Below are 21,343 nucleotides of genomic sequence, written 5' to 3' on the forward strand. Positions count from 1 at the left end.
CACTAACACACTCACATTAACACACTCACTAACACTAACACACTAACTAACACACTCACTCACACTCACATTAACACACTCACTAACACTAACACACTCACATTAACACACTCACTAACACTCACTAACACACTCACTCACTACCACTCTCACTAACACACTCACTAACACTAACACACACACTCACTAACACACTCACTAACACTAACACACTCACTAACACACACTCACACACTCACACACTCACACACACTCACTAACACACTCACTAAACACACACACACGTTTTTTCTGTTTTTTTTTTTTTATTTAATCCCCCCAGCCTCCTTACCTGTGTGAGAGCTGGGGGGATTCCCTGGGGTCCAGTGGTGTTGCTGGTCACCCGGCTGGCGGGCGTGCGAGGGAGCACTGTCCCCTGGGTGCTCCCTCTTCAGCTCCCTCGCGCGCCGCGTACTGATACCGGAGCCGGAAGATGACGTCATCTTCCGGCTCCGGTTTCAGTGCGGTGCGCGAGGGAGCTGAAGAGGGAGCACCCAGGGGACAGTGCTCCCTCACGCGCCCGCCAGCCGGGTGACAGCAGGGCCAGCCTCGGGGGGCCCGGAGGTGGCCGGCTCCTGGGCCCCCCAGCAGAAGAGGCTGGCCCTGTGGGTACATACCGGGTCGCAGGGGCGGCCGGGCCCCCTGGTGGGCCGGGCCCGGTCGCAGCCGCGACCCTGGTATGTACGCCACTGGCGGGGGGGTATAGTAGTACCTTAACATTTAGGAGGGTGCAGGATCAGCAGGGTCTGTTGGGTGGGAGTATAATGGCAGGGGGGTTATAATGGCAGTGAGGTGGGAGTATAGGGCAGGGGGTGTGGGGGCAAAGGGGTGGGAGTATAATGGCGGGGGTGTTATAATGGCGGGGGGGTATGGGGCAGGGGGGATTATAATGGCAGGGAGGGTGGGGGGGTATAATGGCCGTGGGGGGTGGGGTATAGGGCAGGGAGGGTGGTGGTATAATGGCAGGTGGGGTTTTAATGGCAGGGAGGGTGGGGGTATAATGGCAGTGGGGGGTGGGGTATAGGGCAGGGAGGGTGGTGGTATAATGGCAGGGGGTATAGGGCAGGGAGTGTGGTGGTATAATGGCAGGGGGTACAGGGCAGGGAGGGTGGTGGTATAATGGCAGGGGGGTATAGGGCAGGGGGTGGTGATATAATGGCAGGGGGGTATAGGGCAGGGGTGGTGGTATAATGGCAGGGGGGTATAGGGCAGGGGGTGATATAATGGCGGGGGGGTGATATAATGGCAGGGTGGTATAGGGCAGGGGGGGTGATATAATGGCAGGGGGGTATAGGGCAGGGGGGTGATATAATGGCAGGGGGGTGATAGGGCAGGGAGGGTGGTATAATGGCAGGGGGGGTTATAGGGCAGGGAGGGTGGTATAATGGCAGGGGGGTACAGGGCAGGGAGGGTGGTGGTATAATGGCAGGGGGGTATACGGCAGGGGGTGGTGATATAATGGCAGGGGGGTATAGGGCAGGGGGGGTGATATAATGGCAGGGGGGTATAGGGCAGGGGGGGTGATATAATGGCAGGGGGGTTATAATGGCAATGCGGTAAGGGCAGGGAGGGTGGTGGTATAATGGGGGGGGGGTATAATAGTTACTTACCATTTAGGAGGGTGCAGGGGCAGCAGCTCCTTCCCAGGCAGGCAGCAGGTGCAGGGGATCTGTACAGAGTGACCGCGGGGGAGCAACCTGGCTCTGCGCCCACTGCTGGTACACTCCGAAATAGCCTCCCTGCAGCTCAGTGTGTGAGTCAGAACACAGGCTGGGAATCCCCTCCTTGTGCTCTGACTCACAAACTGAGCGCCGGTCTGCCGGAGAGCAGGAGGTACAGAGCCTGGCACCCCCCCTGCTGAGTGGCACCCGGGGCGGACCGCCCCCCCCCTACCCCCCCGTTAGTACGCCACTGCACTTGGTACAAGCTAGCGGAAAAATGATCCCACGCTAAGGTTCAAAACATGCCTTTTGAATTGCCCTGGGATGTCTTCTTTAAGAAATGGTATGCCTTTGTGGTGTAGTTGTAATATGTAGCCTGCTCAAGTGCTCCAAAGTGGGACACGGACGCATCAAAACCCTCCATGAAAATTCACACTTAAAAACCTGAACTTGTCACGTCTCTTTTACAGCAGTGTAACTTCACAAAATAGTGTCTAGGTCAGGGGTAGGCAACCTTTTAGCAGCACTGTGCCGATATAGGATGGTGATGTCCCATAGCGTGCCGTCCTATTTTTTTAAATTGAGGTGTGTATGCTGCCGTATTCTGCTTGTGTTATTTTTACTGTAATTGCTTTGTATCGTTGTATTTGTGAGTATATGAGTTATTAGATTGTATATGTTCATGCATAGTTTATGGTATTGTGTATGATACATATGAATGTGGGCTGTGTATGAGGGCTGCTTGTGGATGGATATGTCACATTGTGTGTTTGGTAGTGTGTGTGGGCTGTTTGGGGTATTGCACGTGAGAGGCTGCATGTGGGGTTGTGTGCATGCATGTGGATTTTTAGTGGTGTTGCGTTTGTTCGGATTGTGTGTATGTTTGTGTGTGGGCTGTTCATATTATTTGGATGAGAGTTTGGTTATTCTGCATTTCTGTGTATATCTAGCAGTGTGGGTGGCTTCCCTGGGTTCTAGTGGGGACCCTGCCGGCCAGGTACAGGTCAAGGACAGGAGCTGCAACAGCAGCTGCAGGCTGCTCTACTGCAGTATGGATTCCCATTCACAAGTGCTGGGAGGAAGTGATCTGAAATCCCCTCTACGTGCTGCAACGCATAAATTGAGCATTGTCCTTCACCATCTCTTCGTATTAGCAGATATCTGATACTGGGACTCCTGATAGGCCAGAGCTTGTTTGGCTCTAGCAGCCTTGAGTGCCGTGCAAAGACGTCTTGAGTGCCGTGAATGGCACTAGTGCCGTAGGTTGCCTACCCCTGGTCTAGGTCATACATTGGGCATATTGTTTAGACTTAGCTGAGCATAATTTGGGGGGTTTGAACTTAGTGGCACATATGAAATATACAAAATGCCCAGCAAAAATGCAATCCGTATGTAAAAAATGCCCAAAATTATTTTTTACCACATACTTTGGCATATATTGGTGACAAAATGGGGGCATGTTAAGGCACAATATGCACCTTATGAGATACCCTGGAGTGTCTACTTTTACAAATGGTTGGCCTTTGTGAGGTTTTTTTGAACAGTCAAATTACTATTATACCCCAAATTGAAGCATAGGCTCATTAAATCCGTCTCTAAAAAGTCTACTGTAAATGTTGAAACGGACAGGTCTCCTATATGGCACTGTAGCTTCACGAAATAGTGCCATAGACATACAATGGGGGTACCGTTGTACTCAGCAGAAGTAACTGAACACAAAATAAAACCAGGAATAGCACACACCAACTTTACAAAATACACATGAGAAGTTCTTTGTTATAAGTTTGTGTGCCAAAAACCCCAAAAAACTAAATTTTACTCCAATATTTAGCACAGATTGGCAGTGAAATGGCTACTTAGAAAGTAGCAAAACAACCTTAGGTAAATAGCCTGTGGTGTCTACTTTATATAAATATATACTTTTATGTGGCAATTTTGTTTTCTTTTATGGCTATTAAGCTTACAAGACAAACATACCAAATTCTAAAATCGCTCCACATTAAAAGTTTATTTTACTCCTTGTGCTTTGTGACCTGTAACTACCAAAAAAAAACTGAAAATCCCAGACACATTATATATTCTGTAATTCAGAACAACTAAATACATTTTATTTTTAATTACTTTCTTTAACCTGCACTAATTAGGCACACATTATTATTGCAAAAACTGTACAAAAAACTAATTTCTCTTTGCATTTATCTGTATTTTTTTAATAATAAATAAGCATTTATATATATATATGTTACATCAAATTAAAGCCCTTTATGTCCTTTAAAAAACAGTATATAATATGTGTCGGTGCAATAAATGAGAGAGATGCAAATTGCAGTTGAACACATACAGCAAGAAAATGCAAAAATTGCTTGTGTCATTAAGCGTAAGACAAGCTTCTGAAGCTGTGTCCTTAACCCCTTAAGGACCAAACTTCTGGAATAAAGGGGAATTATGACATGTCACACATGTCATGTGTCCTTAACCCCTTAAGGACACATGACATGTCATGATTCCTTTTTATTCCAGAAGTTTGGTCCTTAAGGGGTTAAAGGACCACTCTAGTGCCAGGAAAGCATACTCGTTTTCCTGGCACTAGAGTGCCCTGAGGGTGCCCCCACCCTCAGGGACCCACTCCCGCCCGGCTCTGGAAAGGGGAAAGGGGTAAAAACTTACCTTTTTCCAGCGCTGGGCGGGGAGCTCTCCTCCTCCGATCCTCCTCTTCTCCTCCCCGTCGGCTGAATGCGCACGCGCGGCAAGAGCTGCGCGCGCATTCAGCCGGTCACATAGGAAAGCATTCATAATGCTTTCCTATGGACGCTTGCGTGCTCTCACTGTGATTTTCACAGTGAGAATCACGCAAGCGCCTCTATCGGCTGTCAGTGAGACAGCCACTAGAGGATTAGGGGGAAGGCTTAACTAATTGATAAACATAGCAGTTTCTCTGAAACTGCTATGTTTATAAAACAATTAGTTAACCCTAGCTGGACCTGGCACCCAGACCACTTCATTAAGCTGAAGTGGTCTGGGTGCCTAGAGTGGTCCTTTAAGGGGTTAAACATTACCATGCTTCATTTTGGAAATCAGGTCTCCTTCTCTCCTGGGAGAGGCACTCAGACAGGTTCAGTAACACCTGCAATCCATCTGAAGTGGTAAAATGTGTTAATTGCTTATCCTGAAACACCTGTGGGAGACGGAATCTAATACAAAGCCATAAGCAGCATGTTCCCTTATCGACTTCATTAAAAACTGAAATAGAAAATCCACAGTAGGCACTAGTTACTTACCCAGTACAACAGGGTATTTGCTAGAATTGGGCAGTGCTACATTTCAGCGCAAAACAGACCTTAGATCATTCGTATATACTAAATCTACCGAGGATGTGAATAAATTGGGGTTATATAATAATACCAACCTGCATACAGATTATATGAACCACATACATTGTGATAGTTTCTAACAGCACCTTATGCCCAGCTATATCAGTCCTGTGACGGTAGTAGAAAATATCCCCGTCAAGCATTCCCTTCTTCCCATAAAAGTAAAATCATCCAATATTCCACAAGTAGAAATATCCCTGGAATCGCCGAATAATCCACACATGAGCCAAAACTTAATGCTGGAACAAGACTGATTTACTGGCACACAGAACTCACAATTTATGCAACACAAAACTCCTCCTCTGGGCCAGGCTAGATAATTGAGTTTTAGCAATATACATAGCTCAATTATCTGCTGGCCAGAACATTTACAGTTTAACATACTTTTTACCTAACATTCATAACTATAAAACCAGACATCACATTCACATAAAAATTACATATTCACAATCAATCCATTCAGGGGAACAACATATTAAAAAATCCCCGGGTGGTTTTTCCGTTAACCATGACCAGCTGACAATGGTGTTTCCTGTTGTCCATGAGGGCTTCATAAAGGGTGCCCAATGGTTCTTCCTGACCCAGCTCCTGGGGATCCCAAGCCGAGTCTAAACAATGGGCTGCTGCTGGTGGGCGGTAACCAGGTCGAGACCAATTTGACCTGGTGTTGTTGTCCATGGGGCAATTCTGCTTGATGTGACCCACCTTTTGGTACCGGAAGCAGCGTTGTTCCTTGTCCTCCTGGCGTGGATAGCGAGGGTTAGATGTCACCGGTCTGTTAGGAGGTCGGTATCTAGCGGCTGGTGGGTGGTAGGGCACCGTTGGTCGTGGAGGTTGTACCCGTGGCGTGACTGGGTTTGTCTTGCGGGTATCCGCATATTCATCCGCCAACTTAGCGGCCTCTGGTAGAGTCATGGGCCTGCGATCTCTCACCCAGTCTTTGACATCCGTCTGGATGTTATCGTAAAATTGCTCCAGGAGCATTAGTTGCAAAATGTCCTCTGCGGTGGTGGCCTGGCTGCTGTTAACCCAGTTAGAGGCCGACAGGGATAACTGGCATGCCCATTCCACGTAAGAGTCTTTCGTGGTTTTGCGTGAGTCCCTGAACTTTTGTCGGTAGGACTCTGGGGTTACTGTATAACGAGCCAGGAGCACTTCTTTAACCCTGGCGTAGCTATGGATCTCCTGCTCTGGCACGGTCCGGAAAGCATCAGAAGCTTTGCCTGACAGTTTGCCGGACAATATTGAAACCCACTCTCCTCTATCTATTCGGTGCAGGTTACATTGTCGCTCAAAATCTGCCAGGTAATTATCAATTTCACAGTCTTCTTCATTAAAAGCGCTAAACTGAATCTTCCTTGTGTCTGCTGTGCTGTACTCACTGTTTGGAGAATGTGTGGCTGCTTGTTGGACTGCTGCCAGTTCTAACTGTAGCTTTGCGTCTCTTATTTGTTTAGCCTCCTCCGCTAACAGGTTCATCACTTTCAGCACCACATCCGCCGTTGGGTTCGGACCGAACCATGCTAGCTTCTCTCTCATTGCCTTGTTGGCTGGTGATTCCTCCTCCTGAATCACTGGTGTCTCCATCTCTTGTACTGCTGGCGTTGCTGCAACCAAGTTCTCCTGGTCTAGCTCCATTAATTCTGCTATGATGACCCACTTGGTTTTGTTGCTAGCAATCCTTCCACGGACTTCCAGTAGTTCTTTCAGTGTATTTCTTTTAAGCAGGGTGTACCAGCCTTCCATTCACTGTTCCCAGTGTCTGCTTGGAATCCTGGTGTAAAGGAAAGTAGAAGGGAAAATCCCGCCGCTGCCAACCAGTTGTGACGGTAGTAGAAAATATCCCCGTCAAGCATTCCCTTCTTCCCATAAAAGTAAAATCATCCAATATTCCACAAGTAGAAATATCCCTGGAATCGCCGAATAATCCACACATGAGCCAAAACTCAATGCTGGAACAAGACTGATTTACTGGCACACAGAACTCACAATTTATGCAACACAAAACTCCTCCTCTGGGCCAGGCTAGATAATTGAGTTTTAGCAATATACATAGCTCAATTATCTGCTGGCCAGAACATTTACAGTTTAACATACTTTTTACCTAACATTCATAACTATAAAACCAGACATCACATTCACATAAAAAATACATATTCACAATCAATCCATTCAGGGGAACAACATATAAAAAAATGGCATGAATCAGACCAGGGGTTCAAAAGTTAGTAAAGTATCTTTTAAAACCCCTGTCAGCATGGCTAAATCTGGCTTAAGCAGATTTTATAGAGGCCTCTATCCTGGAGACAAAGGGGAAAGTAATTCAATTATCCAGGGCTAGAGGCAGACTCCATTAACCACATGGTTACAAAAAGACAAAAGACACTTTAAAATACATTCATTCTTGACATTAGGAACCGAACAATATAGACCTTAAAATAGCAGGGAGAGAATTAAACTGAAGCATATAGGCAATTGCATAAAAGTCCTTCACAAGTCCCATATACTGAGTCTGTTTAAACAGTAATCATACATAGCCTACCTCTGCTATATACAGTGACACTATGCCTGCACCCATATTAAGATGATATGAGTGAGATAAACTGAGGCTGTGTTTTAACAGAACTTCATTCACATAATATACCACTCACATATACTGAGGTTGTGATTCACAACCCACACATAGAACCAGTATTAGATTGGACTCATATAGCGGATGTACTTATATTATTCACATATATTGCGTTTCCACTAATACATAAAGCATATAGAGAACAGATACACTGAAGCAATTGTGGCAAACCTAGCCACTTCTAGAACACTGGACGTTATATGTCAAAAGGTTGTCTGTATTTTCTGCTGTGTTGTGTATGTATTTGGCTGTATCTTATGTGGCCATTGTAATTCGTATGCTAGCAGCCGTAAGCCACTAGCATTCATGTACTTCGTTTCACGAACAGCGACTATCCGGGCCGTTCGTGAAACGAATATGGGCCCCCCTGATAGACCACACATTAAGGGACGTGTGGCGCTTGTTAACCGTAATTAAATGCTCTCCTAGGTGGCCGTCATCCGACTACCGACCACGCGGCGGTCGGCCATCTTGGATCCTTTGTCTCTTCAGCGTCGAGTGCCTGCAACTGAAAACGGCTACTCGACGACACGAACACAGCTGGACTTCCAGAGCGGTCGGGAGTTCCGCTCGTATCACAGCAATGTTCCCCATCGGTGTTCGGTAGTTTTAACCCCTTAAGGACCAAACTTCTGGAATAAAAGGGAATCATGACATGTCACACATGTCATGTGTCCTTAAGGGGTTAAACCGGACTCGATGGTTAAGTCTATTTCGTGCACTGTTCGGTAGTTTTAGCTGGGATCTGAGCGGTATTCTCACAAAATATAACCCCAGACCCCAGCTATCTACCGACCATCCATTCGTGCAAAAAGAGTCATTTATATAGAAGTTATGGATTTTACTGTGAATTGTCGGTTTTGCTGCACGGAGGGATAATCCACTTAACGGTGTATTCCAGTGGGAGTATCCCTCTCGTGCAGCAGTGCTTGATGGGAGAAATGTCCAGGATGTTAAGTCCCCCATGTAGTCCCCTACTGTATTACCCCTGCTAAGTCTGTCTGGAAACCCCTTGCATGGGGAATTGTATAAATATGGAAGCCTGTGAATAAAGACCTCAGTTGACTCCCAGAACTGTGTTTTGTCTGGTTACTGGGGGGGACTTGGGATGTTGCCATACTTTTCAGTGCTGACTGTGGATTTACCCTTAATACCAACGGAGATCGTGGATTTTAATATTGCACTCCGTTACAGCAATGTCTCCACACCATCTTACCTATAGAGCATGTAGAGGACATGTACTGAGGTTGTGTTTTCACAGCGACTCAGAGCATATAAATAACAGAGTCTCCAGATCAACTCATACATAGACAATATAATGGATATATATACTGAGGCTGTGTCCTCACAGTAACTCATACATAGAGCATATAGTGGGTACATATACTGAGGCTGTGTCCTCATAGTAACTCATACATAGAGCATATAGTGGATACATATTCTGAGGCTGTGTCCTCATAGTAACCCATACATAGAGCTTATAGTGGATATATATATATACTGAGGCAGTGTCCTCATAGTAACTCATACATACAGCATATAGTGGATACATATACTGAAGTTGTGTCCTCATAGTAACTCATACATAAAGCTTATAGTGGATACATATACTGAGGTTGTGTCCTCATAGTAACCCATACATAGAGCTTATAGTGGATATATATATATTGAGGCAGTGTCCTCATAGTAACTCATACATAGAGCATATAGTGGGTACATATACTGAGGCTTTGTCCTCACAGTAACTCATACATAGAGCATAGAGTGGGTACAAATACTGAGGCTGTGTCCTCATAGTAACTCATACACAGAGCCTATAGTGGATACATATACCGAGGCTGTGTCCTCATAGTAACTCATACATAGAGCATATAGTGGATACATAAACTGAGGCTGTGTCCTCACAGTAACTCATACATAGAGCATATAGTGGATACATATACTGAGGCTGTGTCCTCATAGTGACTCAAACATAGAGCATATAGTGGGTGCATATACTGAGGCTGTGTCCTCATAGTAACTCATACATAGAGCATATAGCGGATACATATACTGAGGCTGTGTCCTAACAGTATCTCATACATAGAGCCTATAGTGGATACATATACTGAGGCAGTGTCCTCATAGTAACTCATACATAGAGCATAAAGTGGACATATATACTGAGGCGGTGTCCTCATAGTAACCCATACATAGAGCATATAGTGGGTACATATACTGAGGCTGTGTCCTCACAGTAACCCATATATAGAGCCTATAGTGGATACATATACTGAGGCCGTGTCCTCATAGTAACTCATACATAGAGCATATAGTGGATATATATACTGAGGCTGTGTCCTCACAGTAACTCATACATAGAGCATAGAGTGGGTAGATATACTGAGGGAGTGTCCTCATAGTAACTCATACATAGAGCATATAGTGGGTACATAAACTGAGGCTGTGTCCTCATAGTAACTCATACATAGAGCCTATAATGGGTACCTATATTGAGGCCGTGTCCTCATAGTAATTCATACATAGAGCATATAGTGGGTACATATACTGAGGCTGTGTCCTCATAGTAACTCATACATAGAGCCTATAGTGGGTACATATACTGAGGCAGTGTCCTCATAGTAACTCATACATAGAGCATATAGTGGGTACATATACTGAGGCTGTGTCCTCATAGTAACTCATACATAGAGCCTCTAGTGGGTACATATACTGAGGCTGTGTCCTCACAGCAACTCATACATAGAGCATATAGTGGGTACATATACTGAGGCTGTGTCCTCATAGTAACTCATACATAGAGCATATAGTGGATACATATACTGAGACTGTGTCCTCACAGACTGTGTCCTCATATACTGGACACACACTGAGACGGAGTCTTCAGACCAATTCATACATAGAGCATATAGTGGATACATATACTGAGGCGGTGTCCTCACAGTAACTCATACATAGAGCATATAGTGGATACATATACTGAGGCTGTGTCCTCATAGTAACTCATACATAGAGCATATAGTGGATACATATACTGAGACTGTGTCCTCACAGACTGTGTCCTCATATACTGGACACACACTGAGACGGAGTCTTCAGACCAATTCATACATAGAGCATATAGTGGATACATATACTGAGGCTGTGTCCTCATAGTATCTCATACATAAAGCATATAGTGGGTACATATACTAAGGCTGTGTCCTCATAGTGTCTCATACATAGAGCAAATAGTGGGTACATATACTGAGGCTGTGCCCTCATAGTAACTCATACATAGAGCATATAGTGGGTACATATATTGAGGCCGTGTCCTCACAGTAACTCATACATAGAGCATATAGTGGATACATCTACTGAGGCGGTGTCCTCATAGTGACTCATGCATAGAGCATATAGTGGGTACATATACTGAGGCGGTGTCCTCATAGTAACTCATACATGGAGCATATACTGGGTACATATACTGAGGCAGTGTCCTCATAGTAACTCATACATAGAGCATATAGTGGGTACATATACTGAGGCAGTGTCCTCATAGTATCTCATACATAGAGCATGTAGTGGATGTCCCTGTACCTCCAGTAATAAATGCACAAACCGCCGTTTAGTGAATGCTCCCCGGTCGCAATAATGTGGTCTGGTAGCGTATACAGTATAACCATGCGAACCGCCAGCTAGGGAACACTCCAAACTCCCGAACGGTACCTGTACGGCTCTCTCCCTTCTTGAGCTCCAAACATACGAATCGCCACTTACAGCCGAACGGCTATAGGTTCCAAGCGGCACATAATCCCAATAAACAGTCTCTAGTTGCCGGTAATAAAATCCCGCCAATAACGAGACCAAGCTCCGCTTTGAGGGTAAAACACGAACTGAGTTTACTGGGGGCTACCTGCCCGTATTTATGCAGGTCTCCCACTTGGTGGACACTCCCCTAGGAGACCAAATGGGAGACTGGAATAACAGAAGGACATGGGGACATTTCAGGCTTACATCCCCACAATATTCCCAACATGCATCACAGTTTCCTCCCCTCTGCTCGGGAGATAATTGGGAAGTAATTCAATTATCTCCCCGAGCAGAGGCACATCGCCATTTTAACTCAAAGTTATAAAACACATTAAAATCTATAACTTTATAACTGCCGAACATATTGCATTCGTATAACACATCCCAAGATAGCCTGGATCTGAGTGCATATTATTGGCGAATAGCGCTCAGTTCCCATACGCATAGTTCAATCGCCATGGAGTCAAAGTCGGTTATAGCTCTTCGGTATGCGATCGACTCCATGGGACGGCTATCTGGGTTAAGTCCATTCGTGTTGTTAAATCTCCCGAATGGCCGGTATTCGTATACTTCTGTCGATTGAGAAGGGGAGGTCGATGGCTTCAGCGGTGTTCGGTTGAAAAAGTGTCCGTTTTGAGTTCCATGAAATAATCATCGAACACTGCTGGGCTTTCGCATAGTTAAAATGGCCGCCGCCTCGTGGTCGACATACGAACGACGACCACCCTGTCTTCGGTCTTAATTGAGAAGTGGCTGCGGTTAACCTCAACGTTCTAATTGGGATCAATAGGTTAACTAGCAGCACACTTCTCTCCTGGGTGGCCGTCCGTTCGGTATTTTCGGTCGGCAAACAAATGCATTCCCTTAATCCAGGCATACGAATGGGGGAATTCATGCAAACGGCCAAACAGACGAACACAGTATTTTTAGTCCATACGGATGGGTCTGTCACAGTGGATACATATACTGAGGCTGTGTCCTCATAGTAACTCATACATAGAGTATATAGTGCGTACATATACTGAGGCAGTGTCCTCATAGTAACTCATACATAGAGCATATAGTGGGTACATATACTGAGGCTGTGTCCTCACAGTGACTCATACATAGAGCCTATAGTGGATACATATACTGAGGTTGTGTCCTCGTAGTATCTCATACATAGAGCCTATAGTGGGTACATATACTGAGGCTGTGTCCTCATAGTAACTCATACATAGAGCCTATAGTGGGTACATATACTGAGGCTGTGTCCTCATAGTAACTCATACATAGAGCCTATAGTGGGTACATATACTGAGGCTGTGTCCTCATAGTAACTCATACATAGAGCCTATAGTGGGTACATATACTGAGGCTGTGTCCTCATAGTAACTCATACATAGAGCCTATAGTGGGTACATATACTGAGGCTGTGTCCTCATAGTAACTCATACATAGAGCCTATAGTGGGTACATATACTGAGGCTGTGTCCTCATAGTAACTCATACATAGAGCCTATAGTGGGAACATATACTGAGGCAGTGTCCTCATAGTAACTCATACATAGAGCATATAGTGGGTACATATACTGAGGCTGTGTCCTCATAGTAACTCATACATAGAGCCTATAGTGGGTACATATACTGAGGCTGTGTCCTCATAGTAACTCATACATAGAGCCTATAGTGGGTACATATACTGAGGCAGTGTCCTCACAGTAACTCATACATAGAGCATATAGTGGGTACATATACTGAGGCTGTGTCCTCATAGTAACTCATACATAGAGCCTATAGTGGGTACATATACTGAGGCTGTGTCCTCATAGTAACTCATACATAGAGCCTATAGTGGGAACATATACTGAGGCAGTGTCCTCATAGTAACTCATACATAGAGCCTATAGTGGGTACATATACTGAGGCTGTGTCCTCATAGTAACTCATACATAGAGCCTATAGTGGGTACATATACTGAGGCTGTGTCCTCATAGTAACTCATACATAGAGCATATAGTGGGTACATATACTGAGGCTGTGTCCTCATAGTAACTCATACATAGAGCCTATAGTGGGTACATATACTGAGGCTGTGTCCTCATAGTAACTCATACATAGAGCATATAGTGGGTACATATACTGAGGCTGTGTCCTCATAGTAACTCATACATAGAGCCTATAGTGGGTACATATACTGAGGCTGTGTCCTCATAGTAACTCATACATAGAGCCTATAGTGGGTACATATACTGAGGCTGTGTCCTCATAGTAACTCATACATAGAGCATATAGTGGGTACATATACTGAGGCTGTGTCCTCATAGTAACTCATACATAGAGCCTATAGTGGGTACATATACTGAGGCTGTGTCCTCATAGTAACTCATACATAGAGCCTATAGTGGGTACATATACTGAGGCTGTGTCCTCATAGTAACTCATACATAGAGCCTATAGTGGGTACATATACTGAGGCAGTGTCCTCATAGTAACTCATACATAGAGCCTATAGTGGGTACATATACTGAGGTGGCGTCCTCATAGTAACTCATACATAGAGCCTATAGTGGGTACATATACTGAGGCAGCGTCCTCATAGTAACTCATACATAGAGCCTATAGTGGATACATAAACCGAGGCTGTGTCCTCATAGTCTGTTTTTTGTGTATTTTGAGTATTTACTTTTATGCATATTTATTGATTTATTTTATAGAACTTTATCCTTAAGCTATTAAGTTAAATTATCTAATTAGCCTTTCCCAAATACCAATTAATAGTGTGCTTAAAGCATTTTATTTATTTTCCTTTATCTAAACGTTATATAATATATCTGCCCCTTCCTTATTTATAACTACATTGCACTATTCCCATGTATCTGCCGATCACATTCCCCTGTCTTCCCTTTCAGTCAGATTTGCATATTGGATAAACCTGTGCACTTCTTCTAAGCATTAGCCACGCCCACACAGCATCCCCCCTCCCTCCTTCACAGCATGATGACGGCATATAAACACGCCCACGGCCGCATACCACACCCCCTCCACCTATCACTGCACACTCCCTCCCCTAAGCTCGGCAATACCCCCAGCGGCACGTCACGTGATCGGCCCGATTCCCAATATGGATGCCGATCACGTGACCACCTTAAACATCATTTTTAATGTATTTATAACCCTCGTTTTTATCTCAAACTTTAGGGGAGCTGCCCTGACTTCTGATCTATACACTTGTATAATTATTTATGTATTTTGAAAAGGCACTTCATTTAATGACGTCATTTGGGCGCCAAACCCTTTTACTGTCTATAATCAGTCCCCCTATATAAAGCCTACCCTACCAAGCATGTTTTTTGTCTCTGTAACGGATCGACGGGCACCCCGACTGGGTACCTCCGTTGAAGGATGCTCCTAGCACTTCCTGAGGGCTCCAAGCACTGCAGCCGACACCATAACCACCGAACCGGAGGAATGCTCTCAAACATATGAATGCTGTAAACAGTTGAACAGGAAAAGCATACAATCAGCTTACACTCCTGGCAATCAGCATACAATACAATTCCCCCAATAACGAGACGACACTTCGTTTTGAGGTCAAGCAGAACTGACTGTACTTTTATTCCCAATCCACAAACATAGTACAGCCCACAGGGTTTTACAGAACAACCAATCAATCCGTACAATACACACACACACTCCCACACAAAATCCTCCCCTCTGCCTGTGATATGATTACTGAACACAATGGGTGATATAATTATCACAGGCAGAGAAATACAGTTTTTACAAAATATTAATAACTACCAAAATATACATGCCACAAACATAAAACATACATTTTCAGAATCAGCATGCTTGAAATATACACATACTCAAAAATCAGGGCAATCGGTTCAGGGGTTAAAAAGTTATGTGAAAGTCCTATTTGACCAAATTAAGCATGGCTTTTCTGCCCAAAACCAGTTCCACAGAGTCTTCTATCCTGGAGATAATTGGGAAGTAATCCAATTATCTCCAAGAACAGAGGCAAAACTCCATTGAACACATGGCAGCAAAAGACAATACATAACATAAAAATATATAACTGTGCAGCCATTGCATAAAACAGGTACATGCAACATATCCCCAGATAGCTCAGATCTGAACGCACATTATTACTGAATGGCGCTCAGATTACACACATACAGTTCAATTGCCATGGAGCCAAAGTCTTTCCCATAGTCTTTCATTGTGTTGTTTCATTGTCTTGAAGTGTACCACCCGATATGATGCTGAAGACGCTGAGAGAGAGACTTGGAGAACTTCTTGGGGACGATCCAGGGTTTGATAAGTTTGCATTCCTGAAGTGCGTTGGGAGAAGCCTGGCATTGGTAAATATCTCTGACCTCTTTCTAAAAACCTACAAACCTACAGTACTAACAAATCTGTGTCCATGAATAATTACCTTCTCAGGGCAACTATTAAATCAGGAGATAGAATAAGAATAAAGAATCCCAAACTGCCCGGATGTGTTCGCTGCTCTGGATTAGATCCAGGGGCGGACTGAGAACCCTCAGGGCCCTCGGGCAAAATAAATCAAGGGCCCCCTTACAGGCCCCACCCATACTCCGCAGCAAGCACCACCCATGTCCCGCCTCCATGCACCGCCTCCAGCCACACCCTACACAATCTTTAGACACAAGGAACAAAAGTGCAATAATCCCTTTGAGGCCCCAGTAGAGACTACAATTGAGGGCTAATGGGCCATGGAGGGGGGTCTTTCTAGCAGAGGCTATCTCAGTGTCCTTTAGAGAGTGTGTTAGAAAGAATCTCCTCCAGGCCCTATTAGAGACTACAATGGAGTCTAATAGGCTTGGAAGGGGGTCTTTCTAACAGAGGCCATCTCAGTGTCCCTGCTAGAAACAGTCGCCTCCAGGCCCCTGTAGAGACTACAATTGAGGGCTAATGGACCATGGAGGGGGGGGGAGCATTCTAGCAGAGGCTATCTCAGTGTCCTTTAGAGAGTGTGTTAGAAAGAATTTCCTCCAGGTCCCATTAGAGACTACAATGGAGTCCAATGGGGCCTGGAGGGGGGTCTCTCCAACACTCTGGTTCCTATTCACAATATAGCAGCACAACATAGCTCGCTGATACCTAGGCCAAGTTGGCTCCTCTTACCTTAATTACTGTTGCTGGCTGGCAGTCTGTGGGCTTGCTGGAAGGCTGTGGGCTTACTGGCTGCGGCTGGCAGGCTGTGGGCTTGCTGGCTACTGCCGGCAGGCTGAGGGCTTGCTGGCTGCGGCTGGCAGGCTGAGGGCTTGCTGGCTGGCAGGCTGTGGGCTTGCTGGCTCCGGCTGGCAGGCTGCACCTGGCAGGCTGTGTGCCTACTGGCTTTGGCTGGCAGGCTGTGTTGTTGCTGGCTGTAGGCCTGTGGCTTGCTGGCAGGCTGTGTTGTTGCTGGCTGTAGGCCTGTGGCTTGCTGGCAGGCTGTGGGCTTGCTATAGGCAGGCTGGCTGGCAGCCTGTAGTGGCCGGCTGCTGGGCTGTGGCTGGCTGCTGGCCTGTGGCCGGCTGCTGGCCTGTGGGCGGCTGCTGGCCTTTGGGCCGGCTGGCTTGTGGTGGCCAGCTGCAGGGCTGTGGGTGCCTGTGGCCGGCTGCTGGGTTGTGGCTGGCTGCTGTGGCCGACCTGTCGCCGGCTGCTGGCCTGTCGGCAGCTGGGTAGTTGGCCTGGGGCCTGTGGCTGGCTGGCTGGCTAGTTGGCCTGGGGCCTGTGGCTGGCTGGCCTGGGGCCTGTGGCTGGCTGGCCGGCTAGTTGGCCTGGGGTCTGGGGCTGGCTGGCCTGGGGCCTGCTGGCTGGCCTGGGGCCTGTGGCTTGCTGGCTGGGGCCTGTGGCTTGCTGGATGGGCCCTGTGGCTTGCTGGCTGGGGCCTGGGGCCCTGTGGCTTGCTGGCTGGGGCCTGGGGCCCTGTGGCTTGCTGGCTGGGGCCCTGTGGCTTGCTGGCTGGGGCCTGGGGCCCTGTGGCTGGGGCCTGGGGCCTGGGGCCCTGTGGCCTGCTGGCTGGGGCCTGTGGCTTGCTGGCTGGGCCCTGTGGCTTGCTGGCTGGGGCCCTGTGGCTTGCTGGCTGGGGCCCTGTGGCTTGCTGGCTGGGGCCTGGGGCCCTGTGGCTTGCTGGCTGGGGCCTGGGGCCCTGTGGCTTGCTGGCTGGGGCCTGGGGCCCTGTGGCTTGCTGGCTGGGGCCTGGGGCCCTGTGGCTGGGGCCTGGGGCCAGGGCCCCTGTGGCCTGCTGGCTGGGGCCTGGGGCCTGCTGGCAGGGGCCTGGGGCCTGCTGGCTGGGGCCTGGGGTCTGCTGGCTGGGGCCTGGGGCTTGCTGGCTGGGGCCTGGGGCTTGCTGGCTTGGGCCTGTGGCTTGCTGGCTGACCTGGGGCCTGTGGCTTGCTGGCTGACCTTGGGCCTGTGGCTTGCTGGCTGGCCTGGGGCCTGTGGCTTGCTGGCTGGCCTGGGGCTTGCTGGCTGGCCTGGGGCCTGTGGCTTGCTGGCTGGCCTGGGGCCTGTGGCTGGGGCCCTGTGGCTGGCTGGGCTGGGGCCCTGTGGCTGGGGCCCTGGGGGCCTGTGGCTGGGGCCCTGGGGGCCTGTGGCTGGGGCCTGAGGCCCTGTGGCTGGGGCCCTGGGGCCCTGTGGCTGGGGCCCTGTGGCTGGCCGGGGGCCCTGTGGCTGGCCGGGGGCCCTGTGGGTCTGTGGCTGGCCGGGGGCCTGGGGGTCTGTGGCTTACCTGGCTGGTTGCTGGGCCTGGGATGTGAAGATGACCGACCCATGTGGATTCCGGTCCCGTGCAGGCGGCGCCCGTCGACGTCATCACGTCACGTAGTGACATCGACGCGCCTCCGCGCACAGGACCGGGCCCCTCCTCCTCCTGAAACAGCAGTAAGTGGATATTACAGCGCCGGCCCGGGCCCCGATCTCCCCGATCTCCACACTGAAATAACTTTGCAGCCGTGCACATTATGTGCACGGCTGCGGCGGGCCCCCCTCCCGGCCGGGCCCTCGGACCACGTCCGAAGTGCCCGACCGGTCAGTCCGCCCCTGATTAGATCAGATATACAGGGTTATTCACTAAAACTTTAGATTTTGTCAGAAAGAACAAAATCTGGTGAAAACAACCTAATTCTGACCGCATTGGCAACTTTCATATTAACCAAAGTTAAATGCATTCTGGATTCGGTCGGTTCTGATTAGTTTGAAAAATTACTAATATCCGCATCCAAACAAATTTACAGCATCGGAATCAGAGGTTTATCAGCGAGCGCATGACGATCAGAATAACCCCATTTATCCTGTAGGCTGCTCGCTGACAAGTTATCAGCCATTTGGGTTTTTTACAGTATCTGCAGGAAGTAATGTATGATAAATAAAGGGGCGTCCAGTTTATTGGTCACTAGGGGGCAGTGTCTGCAGGAAGTGGTCTTCTGATAATTTAAGGGGTGTCCACTCTATGGGTCACGAGGTGGCAGTGTCTACAGGAAGTCGTGTCTTATAATTAAAGGGGCATTAACTCAATGGATCAATAGGGGGCAGTATCTGCAGTAATCAATGTCTGATAATTAAAGGGGCGCCTAATCTATGGGTCACTAGGGGGCAGTATCTGCAGAATGTAGTGTTTGATAATTAAAGGGGCGCTTACTCTATGGGTAATTAGGGGACAGTATCTGCATGAAGTGGTGTATGATAATTAAAGGGACGTTCACTCTATGGGTCACTAGGTGGCAGTGTCTACAGGAAGTAGTGTCTTATAAATAAAGGGGCACTCACTCTGGGTGTCAGTATCTGCAATAATTAGTGTCCGATAATTAATGGGGGCGATAACTCTATTGGTCAGTAGGGGGCAGTGTCTGCAGGAAGTGGTGTTCTGATAATTAAAGGGGCGTTCACTCTATGAGTCACTAGGTGGCAGTCTCTACAGGAAGTAGTGTCTTATAATTAAAGGGGCACTCACTCTGGGTGTCAGTATCTGCAATAATTAGTGTCCGATAATTAATGGGGGCGATAACTCTATTGGTCAGTAGGGGGCAGTGTCTGCAGGAAGTGGTCTTCTGATAATTTAAGGGGTGTCCACTCTATGGGTCACGAGGTGGCAGTGTCTACAGGAAGTCGTGTCTTATAATTAAAGGGTCATTAACTCAATGGATCAATAGGGGGCAGTATCTGCAGTAATCAATGTCTGATAATTAAAGGGGCGCCTAATCTATGGGTCACTAGGGGGCAGTATCTGCAGAATGTAGTGTTTGATAATTAAAGGGGCGCTTACTCTATGGGTAATTAGGGGACAGTATCTGCATGAAGTGGTGTATGATAATTAAAGGGACGTTCACTCTATGGGTCACTAGGTGGCAGTGTCTACAGGAAGTAGTGTCTTATAATTAAAGGGGCACTCACTCTGGGTGTCAGTATCTGCAATAATTAGTGTCCGATAATTAATGGGGGCGATAACTCTATTGGTCAGTAGGGGGCAGTGTCTGCAGGAAGTGGTGTTCTGATAATTAAAGGGGCGTTCACTCTATGAGTCACTAGGTGGCAGTCTCTACAGGAAGTAGTGTCTAATAATTAAAGGGGCACACTTATACACTTATAGGTAATTATTTAAACGTTTTTTATGTCATAATAGGATGCTTTACTTATACACACTCTAGATTCCTAGCAACTATATAAGTGTATAGTGATTCATGTTTTTTTTTCTTTTTGTAATTCTTTATTTTTGGTGTGCACAAAAGTAACAATACGCCTTGGTGCGCCACAACAGCGACATTGGGGTACAATAATGAACATTTGCATTACAGGTTGTGGTAATCGAGTGTCAGGCACATTTTTTAGTTAGAAATAACAGAATTACAATAGTTTAGATGCTTGAGTAGCGTAAACAGTCGTAAACATTTGATTGTTCAATGCAATTATAAATTATAAACACGTTTAGTTCGGTAGCTGAAGATTAGTGTTCATGTTGAGTGTAATCGTTTCAGTTTCTCGATATTGGTTTGGTTATGCTTATCTATGCTTAAGAGAGGGACATGCATTTTATACAATGACAGCTGGTCTAAATCATCATAACATATACGTTTCGGTAAGGGAAAACCGTAATTGGGTTTGCAATTGACCTAGGAAGCTTAACCTAGTTTGCAGACTAGCAAGGGCCCTTCCATGTTAGGGATTGGCATGAGCCGGTAATGGGCAAAGAGTAGCCTGTCATTCCAGCCTGACTAACAACAAGCACATTGATAGTTAGATGTATAGCCAAATAATAATAGAAAACAGAGACAGTAATGTCATTTAAACTTAAAAGCATATTGTCCACTATAACTATGTGCAGTGTCATATATCAACCTTGACTTAGAGAGATACTGCTAGGTTCCCTAGTGAGGGCAGTGCTGCTTCTTCCAGGTACTGCTTACCCTATGCCTAACAGTGGCATCCGGTCTGCCCCAGGCAACAGGATCGTAACTTCGAGCCCCCCACCCTGAGTCCCATGGCAGTCCATAGTGCCTACATCCCATGTCACGGCTCTATGTGCATGCTTGACTCGTTGTCGGGGATGAGTGTGGAGCTTCACACGTGCCCGGGTATGTGCCTTCTGAGGTGCTTGTGGAGGTAAGTCCTTTTGTGGGTATGTGGGCGACCCCTCCTGAGCTGTAGTGCTAATCGCTCTCGGACTCCTGCCGGGTCCGGTCCTCGGGAGTGGTGTTGCTGCGGAAGTCCCTGCTTTTGGCTCTCTCCCTGCCGTGTTGCGCCTGGGTCTCGCCTGTGTGATCGTGGCGTGGCTGTATCTCGCTGTGGGTCTGGGTTGGGCTTTGTCACTTGGAGAGGTGCCCTCGAGTGTCGTCGGAATCGGGCCACGGTAAGCC

The 21,343-nt window shown here is 47.1% G+C and overlaps 1 protein-coding gene across 3 annotated transcripts in view; it reads left to right on the forward strand.

Moving 5' to 3' along the window:
• Positions 1 to 21,343, forward strand: part of SPATA1 (spermatogenesis associated 1) — a 124,677-nt gene that overhangs the window by 38,201 nt on the left and 65,133 nt on the right. For all 3 annotated transcript variants that reach the window (XM_063427623.1, XM_063427624.1, XM_063427626.1), the window contains exon 3: positions 15,727 to 15,844. In XM_063427623.1, coding sequence (XP_063283693.1) covers positions 15,727 to 15,844 — 118 coding nt within the window. The remainder of the gene's footprint in view (positions 1 to 15,726; positions 15,845 to 21,343) is intronic.

This window comes from Pelobates fuscus, chromosome 7, assembly GCF_036172605.1.
Source record: "Pelobates fuscus isolate aPelFus1 chromosome 7, aPelFus1.pri, whole genome shotgun sequence".
Taxonomy (NCBI): domain Eukaryota; kingdom Metazoa; phylum Chordata; class Amphibia; order Anura; family Pelobatidae; genus Pelobates; species Pelobates fuscus.